Here is a 21,443-nt window from a genome sequence, read left to right on the forward strand (position 1 = left end):
CTATAAGTTACATGATATAATCATTAAATGTATACTCTTAAATACAGTAAACAATCTTGTAGAAATTCGTACATTTCCCGAATCATATGTCATACTTTTTTCTCTCTCTCACAGTATCACCTGTTAACAGTGTTAATGCTACACCTATGATACAAACATTTTCACGATTTTCAAATGTCACTTTTAACTGTATTGCTGAAGGTGGTCCCAATACTATCTATCGATGGATCAAAGGGAGAAATCCACTGTCTCCAATGACTCCTCCATTAGATGTCACATCAGTTCTTAGTACACTTGATATTGTTAGTAATGAGTCAAGATTAGTACTGGAGTCTATTGTAGGAGATAATGGAGGAGAGTATACTTGTATAGCTATTAATGAAGCTGGATTTGATAATGACACAGTTACTCTCTATATCTTTCCTAATATCACTAGACAACCTGTAAACCAATATGTTCACTGGAGATACTGTGACTCTCTATTGTGAAGCTGACTCCTTCCCTCCACCTACTTATCAATGGAGAGAAGAAATGAAACTGGACACTTTGTAGCTATTTCAGGAGAGACTAATACTAACTTGACATATAGTTAATATCCAACATGGAGCATTTGGTGCTTATCACTGTGTTGTCACTACTCCAATCATTGTGAAACAGCTACCTCTAATACAGCAGTTATAACTGGTAAGTATAGTAAAATAAAATTTAAAATGTAATGTCATCATCTCTTTCCGTATCAATGTATACTCTTAAATACAGTAACAATCTTGTAGAAATTTCTTACATTCCCAATTCATATGTAATACTTTCTCTCTCTCTCACAGTATCACCAGTTAACAGTGTTAATGCTACACCTATGATACAAACATTTTCACGAATTTTCAATGTCACTTTTAACTGTACTGCTGAAGGTGGTCCCAACACTATAATACGATGGATCAAAGGGAGAAATCATTGTCTCCAATGAACTCCTCCATTAGATGTCACATCAGTTCTTAGTACACTAACTATTGTTGGTAATGAGTCAACATTAGTACTGGAGTCTATTGTAGGAGATAGTGGAGGAGAGTATACTTGTATAGCTATTAATGAAGCTGGATTTGATAATGACACAGTTTATCTTCTAGCACAACCAGAGATTATAACACAACCTCAAGATGATTTAAATGCTGGTAATGACTTAAGTCTAACTTGTGTAGCTGATTCCTTCCCTCCACCAATGTATCAATGGGAACGAATGAACAGAACCACTGAGTCTGTGTCCCATTACCGGCTGAATTTGGAGGGAACACCAGTAATTTTGACGATTACTGAGATCCCTTATCAAATATATGGCACTTTCGCTGTGTTGCTTCAGCTCCAATGATTGAAGTTAGTTCCACTTCAAATGAAGTATTAGTCACAGGTAAGTATATGTAATGTTGTTTGTAGCTATCTTGTCTATCTTGTTCTCTTCCTGGTAGTTTCTCCTGAAGGAAGTACTTTAATTGATCCTGATTTTTATTATAGTTTGATAATGGTAGTGATATTACATTCACGGTTCAGCCTCAGGGATGGTCCTAATAATACTTTTATATGGACACGACAGATAGTACCAATAACTTTATATCACAGAGAGTTTTCGTTCTTTTCCATTGAATTTGCTGAGCTGTTGGACATCATTACTGATGAAATAATTACAATAGGTAACAATTTAACAATCTCTTCAATAAATGCTACACAAGATGAGGAGGCTATGATTGTCTTGTTATTAATGAGGCTGGAGCAGAACAAAACACATCTACTCTCTATGTTCGACCTGTTATAACAGAAAAACCTGATGACCAGTATGTAGTTGATGGGCAGACCATTACCCTCTCCTGTAGGAGCTGACTCCTTCCACTGCTCCTGAGTAACCAGTGGGAAATGAATGAACAGGAACAACAAGAATGTTTGAATCGATTGAGAATGCAACAGATCCTACCTATATTATCTCATCAATCAGTTATTCTGATTATGGCAAGTATCGTTGGTGTTGCTACTGCCCTAATGGTATTGCTGAGAATGCTACTTCAAGAACCAGCTCTCATTAAGGTAAATAATTTCATGTATATTATTAGACACACAAAGGAATGTCACCTGTTAGACAATCAAAAAATGTAATAGAGAGCAGAGTTTCAAGCCAAAACTAAAACTAAACTAAATTGTTTCCCAGTCTAAATATAGCTTCATTTAATATCACTAAGTAGACATCAATCAAAGCTAGCCTTAATAAATATACTACTGTTTAATATTAATAACTTATGAAATGAGTGGACATTGCTATAAGTTAATGATATAATCTGAATATCTACTTTTACATGTGGTAGACAATCTTGTAGAAACGCTTACCTTTACTGATCATATATAAATTATATTCCCTCTCTCTCTCTCCTCTCTCTCTCTCTCTCTCTTCTCAGTATCACCTGTTGGCAGTGTTATTGCTACACCTATAACACAAACAGTTGAACGATTTTTTCAAAGATCAGTTTTGATTGTATGGCTAAAGGAGGTCCGATACTATCTATCGATGGATCAAAGGAAGAAACCATTGTCTTCAACGACTCCTCCATTAGATGTCACATCAGTTCTTAGTACCACTCGATATTGTTAGTAATGAGTCAAGATTAGTACTGGAGTCTATTGTAGGAGATAATGGAGGAGAGTATACTGTATAGCTATTAATGAAGCTGGATTTGATAATGACACAGTTACTCTCTATATCTTTCCTAATATCACTAGACAACCTGTAAACCAATATGTTCAACCTGGAGATACTGTGACTCTATATTGTGAAGCTGACTCCTTCCCTCCACCTACTTATCAATGGAGAGAAGAAATGAAACTGGAAACTTTGTGGCTATTCCAGGAGAGACTAATACTAACCACTACTAAGTCAATATTGAAACATGGAATGTTTGGTGAATATCACTGTGTTGTCACTACTCCAATCATTGATGAAACAGCTACCTCTAATACAGCAGTTATAACTGGTAAGTGTAGTAAAAGTTTAAAAAGTGATGTCATCATCTCTTTTAGTATCTGCAAATGGCAGTGTTACAATGATCCAGACTTTATCATAGTAGATAATGGTAGTAGTATCACATTTACTTGTTCTGCTAGAGGAGGTCCTAATAACACTTTCCTTTGGTTCCGTACAGCAGATATAATGATGCCATTAACTAATTCAAATCTACTAACACAATCTCCATTACCAATCAACCAGCTAATAATGGAATTGTCTAACATAACTCTTGCTACAGGGACTATCTTTACAATTACATCAGTAAATGCTACTGAAGATGGAGGATCTTATGATTGTTATGTTTTCAATGAAGCTGGATCTGAGAATAACTCTACAACTCTCTATGTTAGACCTGTCATAACAGATCATCCAAATGACCAGTATGTAGATGAAGGAGAGACAGTTATACTCTCCTGTAGAGCTGACTCATTTCCTGCTCCTAAGTACCAGTGGGAAATGACGAGCAGAACAACAGGAATGTTTCAAGAACTTTCTAAATGAAAATGATTCTACATTGATGTTTTCTCCAATTGATTACAATGACTTTGGTAACTATCGTTGCATAGCAACTGCTAATGGTATTATTGAAAATGCCATATCACTTCCAGCATTAGTAACTGGTTAGTAAATTTGTATCAAATTCATTTAAATAGATTGTTTTCTCTATATGCTATAGTATCTCCAAAGAGTAGTATCTTTGTGACACCTTCAAATCAGATCCTAGCTATAAATTCAACTGCTTATTTTAACTGTACTGCTGAAGGTGGTCCCAATACTATCTATCGATGGATCAAAGGGAGAAATTCACTGTCTCCAATGGGTACTCCATTAGATGTCACATCAATTCTTAGTACACTCGATATTTTAGTAATGAGTCAAGATTAGTACTGGAGTCTATTGTAGGAGATGATGGAGGAGAATATACTTGTATAGCTATTAATGAAGCTGGATTTGATAATGACACAGTTACTCTCTATATCTTTCCTAATATCACTAGACAACCTGTAAACCAATATGTTCAACCTGGAGATACTGTGACTCTCTATTGTGAAGCTGACTCCTTCCTCTACCTACTTATCAATGGGAGAGAAGAAATGAAACTGGAAACTTTGAGGATATTTCAGGAGAGACTAATACTAACTTAACTATAACCGATATTGAGTATGAACAGTTTGGTGATTATCGCTGTGTTGTCACTACTCCAATCATTGATGAAACAGCTACCTCTAATACAGCAGTTATAACTGGTAAGTATAGTAAAATAAAATTTAAAATATAATGTCATTATCTCCTTTAGTGTCTGCAAATGGCAGTGTTATAATTGATCCAGACTTTATCATAGTAGATAATGGTAGTAGTATCACATTCACTTGTTCTGCTAGAGGAGGTCCAAATAACACTATTGTTTGGGTACGATCCATGAATTTAGATCAATTACTTCAGCCTGGTTCAAATCTACTTACATTAATCATGACATCACCACTATCAGTTAGTGATGTATTGAATGAGTTGTCTAATATAACTCTCACCACTGGAGTATCTTTCTCTATCTCTTCAATCAATGCTACACAAAATGGAGGACAATATAGTTGTGTTGTTATCAATGAAGCTGGTATAGATGCTAACACTACTACTTTATATGTACGACCTGATATTATACAACAACCAGAAACTGTCTTTACAGAAGCTAATGTTTCTGTCTCTCTCACCTGCTTAGCTGACTCTTATCCTCGTCCACAGTATCGTTGGCAAAAATTGAATATGATGAATGACCAATTTGAATTTGTTATGAATGCTAATGAATCTACTTTGTCGTTTCCTTCAGTGAATTATGAAGACTATGGTGTTTATAGATGTGTGGCAAATGCTGAAGGAATTGTTGAAAATGCTACTTCTGATAATGCTGTCATTAATGGTATGAGTCATAAAATTTTTCTTGATAATCACATCAAAATTAGCAATACAATTGATTCACCAATTATTTTTTTTCTAGTTTCTCCTGCTGGAAGTGTTTTTATATCCCACAAATTGAGAACTCCTTTAATGGATCTACATTCAATTTGACTTGCAACTCTCGTGGTGGACCCCTCAATCGTTTCCGCTGGACATATTTAAGAACTAGAGAGATAGTATCCAACGAGTCAGTTTATGAACTAACAAGTACTGTATATACTGGAGGACAATATGAGTGCTTTGTATACAATGATGCTGGTAATGATACAGACACTGCTACTGTTAATAGTGAGTTATAATATACTGACTGAATAACTGTAGCTCTTAATTGACTGACTATAAAATATTACCACTCTACTTTTATACAGAGTAGTTATAGTATAATCAGAGAATGACAAACTACGATTAATTAAGATGAAGTCCATAGATATAGAGTTAATGCCTACTATAGTTTGTTAGGGAGAACAAATAAACATTGGTTCACTGCATACACCACCAAGAGAGCTATAATATATTACTTTTTATATCTGTTAAAACCACTTAGATTATTAAACTAATATTCACTATTAAGCCACTATAGCAATTGTTAAGTCATGATGTGGTCTTACCATAATCTCATATATAATACATATGTATTATTAATATATGGAACTCTTACTAATAACAGAATCCATATAAATCAAAGACATATTGTATTATTAAATATCCTTATTGTTCTAACTCAATGACTTTACTTATATCCTATAGTTGGGCCAATCATTATTACTAATCCTACAAGTATCAATGTTAGTATTGATATACATAACATTGTATTAACTTGTGAGGCTATTGAGTACCTATCCCAGCAATAACATGGACACATAACGAGACAGTCCTCCAATTTAGATGGAGGATCAGGTGACTTTGAGAATGATGTTTCTGTAGCCACTAGCACATCATTGGGCACTATAAGGAGTGAATTAACAGTGTTCTCAGCTCTTGCTAATAATACTGGTGACTATGCTTGTAATGCTACTAGTTCTGTTAGTTTCTATCAGTCTGTGATGAGTACAATTGCACTGGTACTTGTTCAAGGTAAGGCTAATGTGTGTACATGTACATGTGTATTATCATACTTAGCACTAATAGGATCATATTTGATCCAAAACTAATATACACATCTTAAGAATGTAAATTAATCAGATATAAAGCTACTTCTGAGTAATTCACTGGGAAGAAATGACATTTATTACAGATACTCATTATATATTAGTTGTAATATTACTATAAAAGATAAAAAATACTATTATACACTAACTGACACTGAAAATAAACCATATAGTAAATGTTTTTGTGATGAAAATGTACATTTCAGTGAGTCAACTGTAAATGTTGACATTTACTGCCAAATAGTTACCTATTATAAACAATGTATTATTCCATATTGTAATGACAAATATATTAAGACAATGTATAATGAGAATATATTGTATTTATTGGATCTCACATAAATGTATTATGTGTACACAAATTACTGAAATCATTAATCTCTTTCTCTCTCTCTCTCTCTTTCTCTCCTCTTAGCTGTTCCTGAGATTCCTATCAACCTCACTTTTAGTAATCTCACTCTCTCGTAACCTTACTCTGTCGTGGGTAGAACCTCATGATAACAATGCTCCTATTCTTAACTATTTTGTGGTTTACACTGATCCTTGCTTCTTAGGAGGAGCGAAGTAACACTATCAGTAAATGGACCAGATCCACCAGAAGAGTTATTCATTGATAACTTACATCCAGAGTAACTTATAACTTCACTGTATTTGGTTATAATGAGGAGGGTAATGGTAGTTCTAGTCAACACTGTCTGTTAGAACACTAGAAGAAGGTATGTAATAGTAGCATATTATAATAGCTACTCTCTCTCTCCCTTTCTTTCTCTCTTTCAGTTCCATCTGGATATCCACAAAACTTACAAGCTATAACACTCAACGCTACATCTATTCTAGTGACCTGGTCATCTGTCTTACCAAATGAAACAAATGGCATTATTGTTAACTACACAATATTTGTTAATACAGATGTCTCATTTGTGACAGCATTCACTGTTGATATCGAGGAAGCCACAACATTACAATATCAGTTTAATGGACTTGAAGAGTTTGTTAATTACAGTTTCTCTATATTGGCTTCTACTGCCATGGGAGAAGGACCTGCTAGTCCAACTGTGACCAGCAGAACTGATGAAGCTGGTTAGTGACTTTCTCTCTCTCTCTTTCATCTCTCGTTCTCCCACTTATTAGTTGACATTCTTTAATTACAAATAAAGCATATTTTATTTAGTAGGAGATCATGATCTATTGTTACTAATAATAACACATTGTTGTTACTAATAATAACACATACTATTAACTAAACTAACTCAATTATTACTACATACCTCTTATCATAATACACTCATCTCTTGTTACTATAGCACCTGCTGACTCCCCTCAAAACTTCACTGTTGATGACACTACACCTAATTCCATATCTCTCTCATGGTCTCCGCCCCCTATTGAGGACATTAATGGCATTATTGACACATATATCATTCGCTATAAGATAATTGAACAGTTGGGTGTGGCTATTGATCCAGTTGTTAATGTAACAAATGTAGGTGGTTCCATTAATAATGAGACACTTATGAACTTAGAGAATTACACTAAATATGAGATATCAATTACAGCTGTAACAATAGGAGAAGGACCTAATAGTACTTTGATACAAAGAACAGATGAAAATGGTATAATGATATAATTATTGGATTTATGGACAAAAGGACAAATGGATGGATGGATGAAAAGAATGGATGGACAGTCAGATTGATTAATGCAGAGATACTTGAATATGTAACTAATATTATTTTTTTCATATACTAGTTCCTGGAGCTCCACCTCAAAATCTAGTAGCCATTACAAACTCAACAACCAGTATTTATGTATCATGGGAAGCTCCGCCCCTTGACATGACTTTGGTATCATAGAACTTTATGAGATACGATATGGAGAATATAATACCATTAGTGGACAACTAATGGATGGGACTACAGATATAACATTTGTCAATACCACAGATAATGCAACATTTAATATGACATTTTTTGGCCTTCAAGAAGCTCGAGAATATGGTTTCCAAGTCAGAGCATATACAGTTGGGCCAGGTCCTTTTACAAATATTGTCACTAATACAACATTTCCTGCACGTAAGATTGAAAATATATTTTACATTTAACAAATTTTAATGAATTACTTTTAATAAGTACAGAAACCACATTAACTCAAACCACATTAACTCAACCTTTAGATATAAATTAGTTATATGTATTATTTAGTACATGTACAAACACATGTACATGTTTATCAATCTAATTACTATAATATATAACTGTGATATTTATTCATACAATATGTTATTTTAACTCTTTTCTTATTATTACATAGCTCCTGCTGTTGCACCTGGTAATCTCTCAGCTCCACCAGCCAATCAAAGTGAACCCACATCAGTGACATTATCATGGGACCCTATTCCATTTGATGAACAAAATGGAGACCTGATATACATAGTCAGTATTGTTGCTTTAGGTTTGAATGATACAGGTGGTCGTAGGAAGAGACAGACTAATACATTTGAACAATGCCTTAATGCTAGTGGAACACAACCTGCATTTAATTTATCTGTATCTGGTGATAGGACTAGTGTTATTGTAACTGGACTAAGTAAGTTTGTTTATATTAACACAACTAATGCCAACCATTAGTTCATTTATTCAATCCATATATATATATATATATATTCATCTCTCATAAATGTCACAACATTATTATTTTTCTTTGTGTTCTGTAGCTCCATTTGCTCAATATAGTTTTAATGTCACTGGCCAGACTAGTGCTGGTCAAGGACCAACATCTCCATCTGTACCTTTTGCTACTCCTGAGGGAAGTGAGTATATTTGTTTTGTCTGTTTATGTCTGTCTGTCTGTCTGTCTGTCTGTCTGTTTCTGTTGATTTTTTTCCCTATTTTTCTCTAAAGTCATTTATATACATTTATCACATTTATTATGCATCCATTACATTTTATGTGTCCATTTCCAGTTCCTACTATGCCACAAACTCTCATTGTTACCAATATGAGTTCTACATCATTAAAAATTGATTGGACTCCACCCAGCTGTGACAATGGTATCAGAACAGGCTACACGGTAAACCCAATATCATTAAAATACTTTATATCTCATTTCCTCATTACAGATTGTATATGAATCTATTCCTTTTACATCATCAAACTATACTGGAAGTATTGGTACTCCATCATCACCTATTACTGTGGATGAAAAAATGATGTTTCTGTGACAATTGATAATTTAACACCTAATTCTCAATATCATTTTGCTGTCTATGCTCATACTCAAGCTACTAGATTTGATTTTTAGTTCATCTAATATTACTGGAACTGGAATTACTAATGAAGATGGTAAATATCATATTATATAGATGGATGAATGAATGGACAGATGGATTCATCAAATGGATGGACAGATAGACATGAATGGATAGATAGATGGATGATAGGTGGACAGTCAGATGGACAAATGAAGAGATAGATGGATGAATGGATGGATAGATGAATGCAAAGGAAAAAGATAAATGATGTCATTTCAAAATGTATGCTTTTTCACAGCTCCTGAGGAAGTTATTAATCTAGACTCAATTAATCCAATTGCTCCTAATATTAATATCACATGGACTCCTCCTTCAATTAGAAATGGATCTTTTAATTATGACTTGAGTTATGTAGCTAGACAAGACTTTACTTACACTTCTCGCATTCAAAGTACTTCAGACAAAGTAGAGCTACCTTTTGGTACAACATCATATGTTATCACTAACGTCCTACCATTTGCAAACTATACTATTACAGTAGTGGCTTTTAATAGACAATTTGGAAGAATGTTCTCAAGTGATAATGTCATTGATCGCATAAGAACACAACCTATTAGTAAGTTATAGTAATATATTATCTGGATAATAAAATAACAATGATATAATGAAAGATACATGTTAATAATATAATAGTCTATTTATAATGATAGTATATAATTGTAATAATGGGTCAAGCTATTTATTATTATTATTATTAGATGTAATGACTATATTAATAAATCATTGTTGTTATATAACAAATATTAGTAGTACTGTTCTTAACAAAGACATCTCAATAGACATCAGATCTATAATAATTTCAAATAGTTATACATAATATATAAATATGACTAAAGATTAATTTATTTTATCTCACAGGTTCCACAAACGTTACCAATTTTATTGCAAGAACTCGTAACACTTCATCAATCTTTGTATCTTGGGGCATCCCCTTGAGTCCTAATGGACAAATCACACAATACTCCATTAAATATATTGACAATGACCAACCTGTAACAACATCAAATCTTTACATTGCTATTCAAAATCTGAATGCTGGAACTACTTATAACATCACAGTACAACCTATTACTAGATATGGTAACCTTGTTCTGATGGGTACTATATCTATTGTAATTCCTGTGACTATTAATACAACAGCTCCCAATATAAATATAACTAATCCATCATCTAAGGGTATCTCCACTTTGACCTTAGCTTTACCACGTCCAAGTGCATTTGGAACAACACCTTTACTGTAAGTATTCTCTATTAGTTATAGCATCCATTCTTTTAATAATTCATCCATAATATGTATCATATGTCCATTGATTCGTGATATACATCCATTCTAAATATCATAATGTCCATTAATTCCTGTTATTCATCCATTTATCATTAGGTTCTATGGTGTCATTGTAGCAAGTCAAGATAGATGTACTCAAAATTCAAACCAAGACTTACAAGCTCAATACCCAGATCTTCGACCCTATCCTGGTGTAAACTCATACTATATTACAGCTGGCTGGAATATGCTACAAATTCAATTGTTCCTACAGAGTTAACTATTGGCAATAAAGCTACATATAGTGCAGTCCTTAATGGAGAGACACAAAGTTTCTACAATGCACCATTGAGTCGTTTTACATTTTATTGTGTTTTTGTTGTCATTCATCAAAGCACTGGAGTACCTGGGGTTTGTTATTGTCTATCCATCTATCATTAATTCATCCATTTATCCATTCTTTTCTATTTTGCAGGAAATATTAGTAAGATATGCAAAAAATAGCTGAAGATGATACCAGTAAGAACATACCATAACCCATCTCAAATATCTAATTATTCATATTTCTAATTTTTCAGGACTTGGATATAGTCGTGAAGCTCTTGGTTTCTTTATGTCACTGATCATCCTTTTAATAATAGTGGGTGTGGTCGCAGTTATTGTCTTCATTGTCTATCGCAAATACAAGTATGCATTGTGACATTATATATCCATTGAAATATTTATTCATCCATTGAAATATTTATTCATCCATTGAAATATTTATTTATCCATTGAAATATTTATTAATCCATTGAAATATTTATTTATCCATTTAAATATTTATGCATCCATTAAAGCTAAGTGTTTTCTCTTATTTATTTTTATCATTATAGATACCGAATTTATGATCTTGTGAAGAGAAATGGTTCAAGTAGAGAAATGGACATTATCAATGCTGGTGGTAGCGTTGTCATAGTTAATCCACCAGTAACTGGTAAGTAATAGTAACATGATTTTCATATAGTAACTGTGTCCCTAAAATTGACTTGTCCTGTGTTTTTCTCTCTATAGAGCCAGTTAATGGAAAATGGGTTGATAGTAAGTGTTTAATGTAGTATATCTGGTTATAATACTGGTCTTTATCAATAGCATCTTTGAAAGAACCAATATATGTTGACAACTTTCCTGAACATGTTGCTAATATGCACTCCAATGATGACTATCTCTTCTCCGTTGAATATCCTGTGAGGAGAGAGAGAGAGAGGGAGGGAGAGAGACAAACAGATAGAGAGACAGACAGACAGACAAGCAAAGAGAGAGAGAGAGATAATTCAATGACTATACTCTCTTCTTCATAGACTGTTGAACCTCAACATCATCCAACTACTGAAGCAACTCATCATCCTGACAATGCTGTCAAAATAGATATGCCAACATCACAGCATGTAAGATATTGCACACACACACACACACTAGATGTTTTAATGTACCTATGTAGTAGTTGCCATTTTTGTTAACTGTTTATTTTTTTAATAGACGATCATTCTCGTGTGAGACTGAGAGAAATAAAGAACGTTCCTGGATCAGATTATATTAATGCAAATTACATTGATGTAAGTAGAAACATTGATATATCTTTCTATCTATCTTATCATTAAATATTCACTCTTCTTTTAGGGTTATCAAAAACCAAATGCATTTATTGCCTCTCAAGGACCAGTTCCTCACTCTATCAACGATTTCTGGAGAATGATCTGGGAACAGAATTCAGCCATTATCGTTATGTTGACTAACTTGGAAGAGAAAGGAAGAGTAAGTAGAATTTATTATATCTTTACATGTCTTGTTTCTCTTATCTGCTTCTTCTTCTTCTACCACTTAGATCAAATGTCATCTCTATTGGCCTTCACCAGATAAAAGGGTTGCTGTTTATGGACAAATAAGAGTCCAATTACAAGAGGAGTTATCACTTACTGATCACACTGTTCGTACATTTTCTCTTCAACATGAAGGCTCCTCTGATGAGAGAATTGTGAAGCAACTTCACTTTACTGCTTGGCCAGACTTTGGTGTTCCTGAACATCCTACTCCACTACTTCGTTTTGTTCATAAAGTGTCTAATGCTAATCCAGAAATGCTGGGTCAATGATAGTTCATTGCAGGTTAGTACATATGTTATTATTTGAATGATACAATGATACATCATATTGATACATTGATACATCATATTGATACATTGATACATTGATACATCACATTGATACAATGATATATCACATTAATACAATGATACATCACATTGATACAGTGATACATTACATTGATACAATGATACAGTACATTGATACAATGATACAGTACATTGATACATCACATCGATACATTGATATATCACATTGATACATTGATACATCACATCAATACATTGATACAGTGATACATTACATTGATACAATGATACAGTACATTGATACCTTCATACATTACATTGATACATGACATTGATACATTGTTCCTATTAACTGGTATTTTTTTCTTTATTAGTGCTGGTGTGGGTCGTACAGGAACATTTGTTTCAATTCTCTCTCAATAAAACGCATTCAAGATCAACAAACTATTGACATCTTTAACTTTGTTCAATCAATGAGATTTAATCGATGTTTTATGGTTCAGACTGAAGTATGATATAATATCGTCTCAAATAGTTCATTTATTATATTTTTAGGCTCAATATATTTTCATACACGATGCTTTGTTAGAGTTTTTGGAGTGCGGAGAAACTGAGGTTTCTGCTAGGGACCTCAAAGAACAATATCGGTGAGTATGTAGATTATGGATGCATAGATAAATAAATGGATAAATGGTTTCATTGATTGATGCATAGGATAACTTGATAGATATAAAAACAACACATCCATTATATCCTTTCTCTTGCCTCTTTTTGCAGACGGTTAGGAGATATTATTGATAAAGAAGGCAAGACATTACTGGAAAATGAGTTTGAAAAGATTCAATCAACCATACATTCTGAACCTATTATATTTGCTGGTACACAATCAGTTAACAGACAAAAGAATCGTTATGCTAATGTCATGCCTTGTGAGTTTTATAGTGTCAAATATATTGCGTTGAAGTAGTTCTCATTTTTAGTCGACAAGACTCGAGTTAAACTAACCATTATTCCAGGTATTGATGGTTCTGATTACATTAATGGGAATTTTATTGAGGTATTGAATATTATAAAGGGATTTCAATTTGTTATTTGTTTTTCATTAATTATTAGGGGTATCTTAAGGGAAGGCATTTATTGCTACTCAAGGTCCTCTTCCTGATACAACTGATGATTTTTGGCGTATGGTCTGGGAACATAAATGTGCTTCAATCATTATGTTAGCAAATGAAAGGGAAGGAAGTAAAGTGAGTGAATTGTTTGTGCTCTGATAAGTCCTTCATTCCATCCTTTCTTCTTCACTTCCTCCTTCTCTCACTTCCCCTCTTCTTCCCTCACTTCCTCACTTCTTCCCTCACTTCCTCATTTCTTTTCCTTCTCTATCTCCTCTAGGCTATGTGTCATAAATATTGGCCTGATTCAGGTACTCAAATGTATGGGGCTTTTGAGGTTACCATGCTTCCTGTAAAAGACTATCCTGACTACACTTTAAGAGAATTCAAGATTGTAGATAGCAGAGTATGTCTCTTTTATATATATCATCCTTACATCTATCCAACATTCCATCCATTCATCTATCTATTCGTCCATTTTAGGATGCCGAAGGAAGCAGTCAACATGTTAAACAGTTCCAATATACTAGTTGGCCAAGTCAAGGTGTTCCTCATACAGCCGTGGGTCTATTAGATGTAAAGAACAAGTTGAAAAGTGGCAGAGGAACTCTGGAGATAAGCCAATTGTTGTACACTGCAGGTACCTCTAGTACCTTGTATCCAATGATATTAATTTTTTTCATTAGTGGTGGGTGTGGTCGAACAGGTACTTATATTGCTATTTGCTTATTAATTGATCGTCTTAAAATGGAGGGTGTGGTTGATGTATTTCAAACTGTAAGAGCACTTCGATTACAAAGACCTGGAATGGTTCGCTCAGTGGTAAGTTAGTTGTCCATTTACTAGTTTTTTAGTTGTCTATTACATTTATCTATTGATCCATTACATTTATCCATTTGTCCGTTGCTTCATCTATTGATCCATTACATTTATCTATTGATCCATTACATTTATCCATTTGTCCGTTGCTTCATCTATTGATCCATTACATTTATCTATTGATCCATTACATTTATCCATTTGTCCGTTGCTTCATCTATTGATCCATTACATTTATCTATTGATCCATTACATTTATCCATTTGTCCATTGCTTCATCTATTGATCCATTACATTTGTCTATTGATCCATTATATTTATTCATCTGTTTTATTGACTAAGTTATTTGTCCATTAATTATTTAACTGATGTAGTGATCTATCAATCCATTTCTTGTTATCATATATATCCATTCTATATCTATCAATCCATTTCTTGTTATCATATATATCCATTTTACATCTATCAATCCATTTCTTGTTATCATATATATCCATTCTATATCTATCAATCCATTTCTTATATATTCACTCTATATCTATCAATCCATTTCTTGTTATTATATATATCCATTCTATATCTATCAATCCATTTCTTGTTATCATATATATCCATTCTACATCTATCAATCCATTTCTTGTTATCATCCATTTTACATCTATCAATCCATTTCTTATATATTCACTCTATATCTATCAATCCATTTCTTGTTATTATATATATCCATTCTATATCTATCAATCCATTTCTTGTTATCATATATATCCATTCTACATCTATCAATCCATTTCTTGTTATCATCCATTTTACATCTATCAATCCATTTCTTGTTATCATATATATCCATTTTACATCTATCAATCCATTTCTTGTTATCATATATATCCATTTTACATCTATCAATCCATTTCTTGTTATTATATATATCCATTCTATATCTATCAATCCATTTCTTGTTATCATATATATCCATTCTACATCTATCAATCCATTTCTTGTTATCATCCATTTTACATCTATCAATCCATTTCTTGTTATCATATATATCCATTTTACATCTATCAATCCATTTCTTGTTATCATATATATCCATTCTATATCTATCAATCCATTTCTTGTTATCATATATATCCATTCTACATCTATCAATCCATTTCTTGTTATCATCCATTTTACATCTATCAATCTATTTCTTGTTATCATATATATCCATTTTACATCTATCAATCCATTTCTTGTTATCATATATATCCATTTTACATCTATCAATCCATTTCTTGTTATTATATATATCCATTCTATATCTATCAATCCATTTCTTGTTATCATATATATCCATTCTACATCTATCAATCCATTTCTTGTTATCATCCATTTTACATCTATCAATCCATTTCTTGTTATCATATATATCCATTCTACATCTATCAATCCATTTCTTGTTATCATATATATCCATTTTACATCTATCAATCCATTTCTTGTTATTATATATATCCATTCTATATCTATCAATCCATTTTTTGTTATCATATATATCCATTTTACATCTATCAATCCATTTCTTGTTATTATATATATCCATTCTATATCTATCAATCCATTTCTTGTTATCATATATATCCATTTTATATCTATCAATCCATTTCTTGTTATTATATATATCCATTTTATATCTATCAATCCATTTCTTGTTATTATATATATCCATTTTATATCTATCAATCCATTTCTTGTTATCATATATATCCATTTTACATCTATCAATCCATTTCTTGTTATTATATATATCCATTCTATATCTATCAATCCATTTTTTGTTATCATATATATCCATTTTACATCTATCAATCCATTTCTTGTTATTATATATATCCATTCTATATCTATCAATCCATTTCTTGTTATCATATATATCCATTTTATATCTATCAATCCATTTCTTGTTATTATATATATCCATTTTATATCTATCAATCCATTTCTTGTTATTATATATATCCATTTTATATCTATCAATCCATTTCTTGTTATCATATATATCCATTCTATATAATATCTATTGTCTTATCTTATAGGACCAATATGAGTTCTGTTATAAATCAGTGTTAGAATATCTTGGATCATTTGATACCTACGCTAACTTTAGTTTATGAGTTAATATATAAATTGGCAGATTATAGTTACTTTAATGACAATATATATTTAATTAATTAATTAATTTGATTTATTGTAGTACTTATTTTAAATAGTTATTGTCTTTTTATTCCATTGCGAAAAAAACATTATTTTTAGCATCTATTGTTTTAATAGAAGTTATCATGAATTATGTTGACTTGCATTGTTTAAAATAGTATTTTAACACAACAATTATTTGAAATTTTTCCGTTATATTATTTTGTGTGGAATTTTTATCAACTTATTACAAAAATTGAGACATCTTATTAATAATCATAAATTTTATTAAATATATAATTTTGGAGGTGTGGCTCAGTGGCCATTTCTATAGAAAATGGCAGCACAAACTGGTCTTTTTGCTGAAGCAACTCGAAGAGCAGCTGAAGCTCGTTTCAAACAGCGAGACCTTGACGCTGAAGGTCAAGAGATAGACGTAAATGATTGCACGAATGGAAGCACTAAACCACGCCCCTTTATTTCTAGGTCGATGTAAGAGAAGATGAAGAGCAAAATGTAAATTGAATGAATGCATTGATCTTCTTTTAGCTGCTGGATATTTTAGAGCCAGGATTAAGGGATTAACCCCTTTTGACAAGGTACGTACTTATGATAGGCACGTCACATGATATGAATACCAAGTCATATGACTAATCATGTGATTGTTTCAGATTGTTGGTGGAATGACTTGGTGCATTCAAACATGTAATTTTGATGTTGATGTGGATCTATTGTTTCAAGAGAACTCAACTATTGGTCAAAAAATGTAAGCCACACCCAAAACCACACCCAATGTAACACATTAATTTAGAGCCTTGACGGAAAAGATTGTAGCAGTTTTGCCAAGAATGAAATGTCCACATCGTCTTGAGCCTCACCAGATTCAAGGTCTGGATTTCATCCATATATATCCAGTCATACAGGTAATACTAGTTTAGACTATTTTGTTTAATGTGTTCTTTTATACAGTGGTTAGTGAAACGAGCTATTGAGACTAAAGATGAGATGGGAGACTATATTAGATCTTTTTCTGAATCACAGTTTAGCAAATATCACACCACTCCGAAAGTAGGAATAAATGGATACATGAATGGATGGACAAATAAATAAATGGATGAATGGACAGGCGTTTGTTGGCTTAATAAAATTATTAATAATATTGTTTTTATTATTATTATTGTTGTTGTTGTTGTTGTTGTTATTATTAGGACAAAGAATTCACTGACAATAAAGATACATCAATGACTTCTATTGATGAAGTTAAAGTATTGTTATATTAAAATATGTTGTTGTTGTTTATTATTACTTTAATACTTAGTCTATTTATAAACCACAACGTCGATATCGTAAACCTGTAGCTACCAAGTTAGCTGATGAAGAAATACAAATACACTCTACCCTATTAGAATATGGCAGGTTTGTTAGTGATGATTTATTTGATCTCTCTCTGTCTCTCTGTCTCTGTCTGTCTCTGTCTGTCTGTCTCTCTCTCTGTCTCTGTCTGTCTGTCTCTCTCTGTCTCTCTCTGTCTCTGTCTCTCTGTCTCTCTGTCTCTCTCTGTCTCTCTCTGTCTCTCTCTCTCTCTTTCTCTCTCTCTCTCTCTATCTATCTCTGTCTCTGTCTCTGTCTCTGACTCTCTCTCTCTCTCTCTCTCTCTCTCTCTCTCTCTCTCTCTCTCTCTCTCAGGCGATATGGCATGGGCAGGTCCATTCCACAACAAAAAGTACTTTATTCTGTTATAGTCTCATTCCTATTCCATTCATTATTTTATAGCCTGACTCCCAAGATAGCAAACGAAAGTCTGTATCTGCAGCTTTGGGTGGAGATGATGATGCTGAAGGTAGTGATCGTCAAAGAGAAGAGGAAGAAAAACGAATTAAAGCTCTTATGAAAGGAATGGCTACTGCTGGCATTGATGATGTGAGTGTCTGACCATCCATCCATCCATCCATTCATCTTTTTATTTATAGATGCTTAGTAGTGCTGCCGTAGGTTCTATTGTGGGAATACAATCAGATGAAATACTTCAAGTTGCTTCAGAGTATGAAGTCAAAGTAAATAAAACACACACGCTCCTATAATGTTAAACTGTTATATTATCATAGCGTGCTGGACTAGAGTCTACTCAACCTTCTGACAAAGTGATGGGTGCTCAATCTCACTTGAGAATGGTCACTGCATTACACAAACAGATAGCATTGTTAGAGAAAAAATGTCAAGATGTTAGTCACGCCTACTTTTACAAATTATATTAACCACACCTTTTTTAGGCTCAGGGTCGACATGATGAGTTGTATTCACAGTATACTGAAACTCAACAACAACTTGAAGAGGTATTAATGGATTATTGTCATGGCAACAGTAATTATAGTTGCTATGTAGGTTGAACAATATAGTCAGAAAATTGCAAGTGAAATGGACAAACTTAATGCCATGGAAACTGACGAGAATAGAGAGTGAGTGTCTTGTTATCTGTTTGTCCATTTGTGTCTTCTGTCTGTCCATTATGTCTTCTGTTTGTCCATTCATTAGAGTTCTACAAGAGTTAAGATCTTTAGTTGCTATGAATGAAAACCTCAAGAAACAGGAAACACAGTTTAAAGCTCATTGCAAGGTAATGGATGGATGGATAAATGGATGGATGAATAGATGGATAGATGGATGGATTAATGAGTTATAATTGATTATTATAGGAAGAGAAAGCTCGTCTTGATGAACTCATTGCACAACTTAAAATTGGAGGAGAGGATAGTGAGGAATTGGTAAGTGAGTGTGATTTAAGTGCTCTAATAAGGGGGCGTGTCTTGTGATAGGAGAGAATACAGGCTATTAAAGGTCATCTCAATGCTGATCAAGAAAAATTACTTAAAATTAAAACATTGTTGGTAAGTAATAAGTGGGAGGGGAGAAGTAGTTAGCAGAGGAATATGAACCTATAACTCTAAATTTAGGCTCGTAAAAATCGTGAAATTGCTCACCTTCAACGAAAAATTGATGAAGTTCCATCACGAGCTGAACTCACACAATATCAAAGACGTTTTATTGAACTATATACCCAGGGTATGGTTACCATAGCGATATAGTTGAGAACATGTTCTCTTACAGTATCATCCATGTTAACGGAGACTCGTCAGTATTATACTTTATATAACTCATTGGAAGATCAAAAGGCATACACTGAAAAAGAAGTATATGATATTATAATAGATACTGTGATTATTGTATTTATTAGGTTGGTATTCTGAGTTCTATTCATGAGAAATTTGACCTGTAAGTTATTATATTTACTATATCTCACATCTGTCACTACTACTCTCACAATTATCACCCTCACTTTCTCATCTATCATATTCACTTTTATATTATCACCATCACTCTCACAACCATCACTCTCACAACTATCACTCTCACAACCATCACTCTCACAACTATCACTCTCACAACCATCACTCTCACAACTATCACTCAACAGAGCTATGAGTTCAGACAAAAATAAAGATCTATTCCTTCGACAAGTCCAACAAATTCTTGATGGTATTAAAGAAGATCGTAACCAACTAGAACAGCGATGTTTTGATGAGAGGAAAGAAAGAGATAAATTGAACACAACTTACTTAGAGCTCATTGATAAACAAAGAACTTACTACAAAACAGTCAAGGACTTCCAAGAGGTTAGTTTTTAAAACATGATTCATACATAAATCAATCCATCCTATATTGTCTTAATTCATCCATTCATTCATATATCAGTAAAACTCTCAGAGTTATCTGATAGTGTATTGTGAACTTATTGGAATGAAATTTTTTATAGGAATGTCGCAAGAATGAGCTACTACTTTCCAAACTAAAGGCAAAGAATCGTTGATAGGGTTAATAGATTATAAAAACTTTAGCCAAACTCTGTGTGTGTATTTCTTGAAATTATTAAAAAGTTGCTATAAAGAATTAACGTTTTGTGATATTTCAAAGCGGATCATTTCACTAAAGGAATGAACTTATCAATGTGGGTGTGGCTAAGATATCAAATTAAAGGAAGTTATATTCTGTTATTACTTCAACAAGAGACAAAATGGGTGGACTTCTATCTAAAAATATGGGCAAAGTGATGGATGACAATATGAAGAAAAATCAAGACTTTATGCTAGCAACTCAAAAAATGCAGGTATGATTTTACTAGTGTGTAGTCTAAATAGAGTGGGCCCTTTGCAATAGCTATTAAACTATTAAAAATAAAGTGTCGATTGATTTAATTATAAGAAGTTAAGTAGTTCTTGCAAATTCCTGAGATCCCATCCTAACCTTTTGAACTGATAAGAGACACACATAGTGTGAGGTACATCTTTATTCAGTTATCCTTCATGTTAACACTAACTCCTCAATATTTTATTAATGCCTTAATCTGTTAGCACTAATCCTTTTATCTTTATTGGTAAATACTTATAAAAAATGTCAGTTTATTGCGTCAAA

General features: G+C 32.8%; 2 protein-coding genes across 2 annotated transcripts; both read left to right on the plus strand.

Annotated features, from left to right (window-relative positions):
* The first annotated feature begins 7,172 nt into the window (after positions 1-7,172).
* On the plus strand, positions 7,173-16,957 carry LOC121392075 (receptor-type tyrosine-protein phosphatase S-like). Its single transcript, XM_041523458.1, is given in 21 exon segments — positions 7,173-7,224; positions 8,455-8,595; positions 8,858-8,953; positions 11,297-11,405; positions 11,594-11,694; positions 12,237-12,313; positions 12,378-12,512; positions 12,583-12,832; positions 12,835-12,862; positions 13,245-13,288; positions 13,291-13,379; positions 13,426-13,517; positions 13,648-13,799; positions 13,851-13,927; positions 13,984-13,993; positions 13,996-14,117; positions 14,263-14,388; positions 14,466-14,559; positions 14,562-14,622; positions 14,669-14,804; positions 16,880-16,957. Coding segments are annotated over 21 exon segments (2,070 nt in total).
* Positions 16,958-17,313: 356 nt separating this feature from the next.
* LOC121392074 (coiled-coil domain-containing protein 93-like) lies at positions 17,314-20,841 on the plus strand. Its single transcript, XM_041523456.1, is given in 22 exon segments — positions 17,314-17,412; positions 17,463-17,490; positions 17,493-17,575; positions 17,648-17,742; positions 17,788-17,899; positions 17,946-18,044; positions 18,185-18,241; positions 18,295-18,392; positions 18,663-18,699; positions 18,750-18,896; positions 18,947-19,030; positions 19,082-19,198; positions 19,247-19,309; positions 19,359-19,432; positions 19,509-19,590; positions 19,670-19,738; positions 19,790-19,861; positions 19,928-20,036; positions 20,082-20,164; positions 20,209-20,246; positions 20,449-20,647; positions 20,788-20,841. Coding segments are annotated over 22 exon segments (1,899 nt in total).
* Positions 20,842-21,443: the final 602 nt, after the last annotated feature.

This window comes from Gigantopelta aegis, unplaced genomic scaffold, assembly GCF_016097555.1.
Source record: "Gigantopelta aegis isolate Gae_Host unplaced genomic scaffold, Gae_host_genome ctg3358_pilon_pilon:::debris, whole genome shotgun sequence".
In the NCBI taxonomy this organism is placed as follows: Eukaryota; Metazoa; Mollusca; class Gastropoda; order Neomphalida; family Peltospiridae; genus Gigantopelta; species Gigantopelta aegis.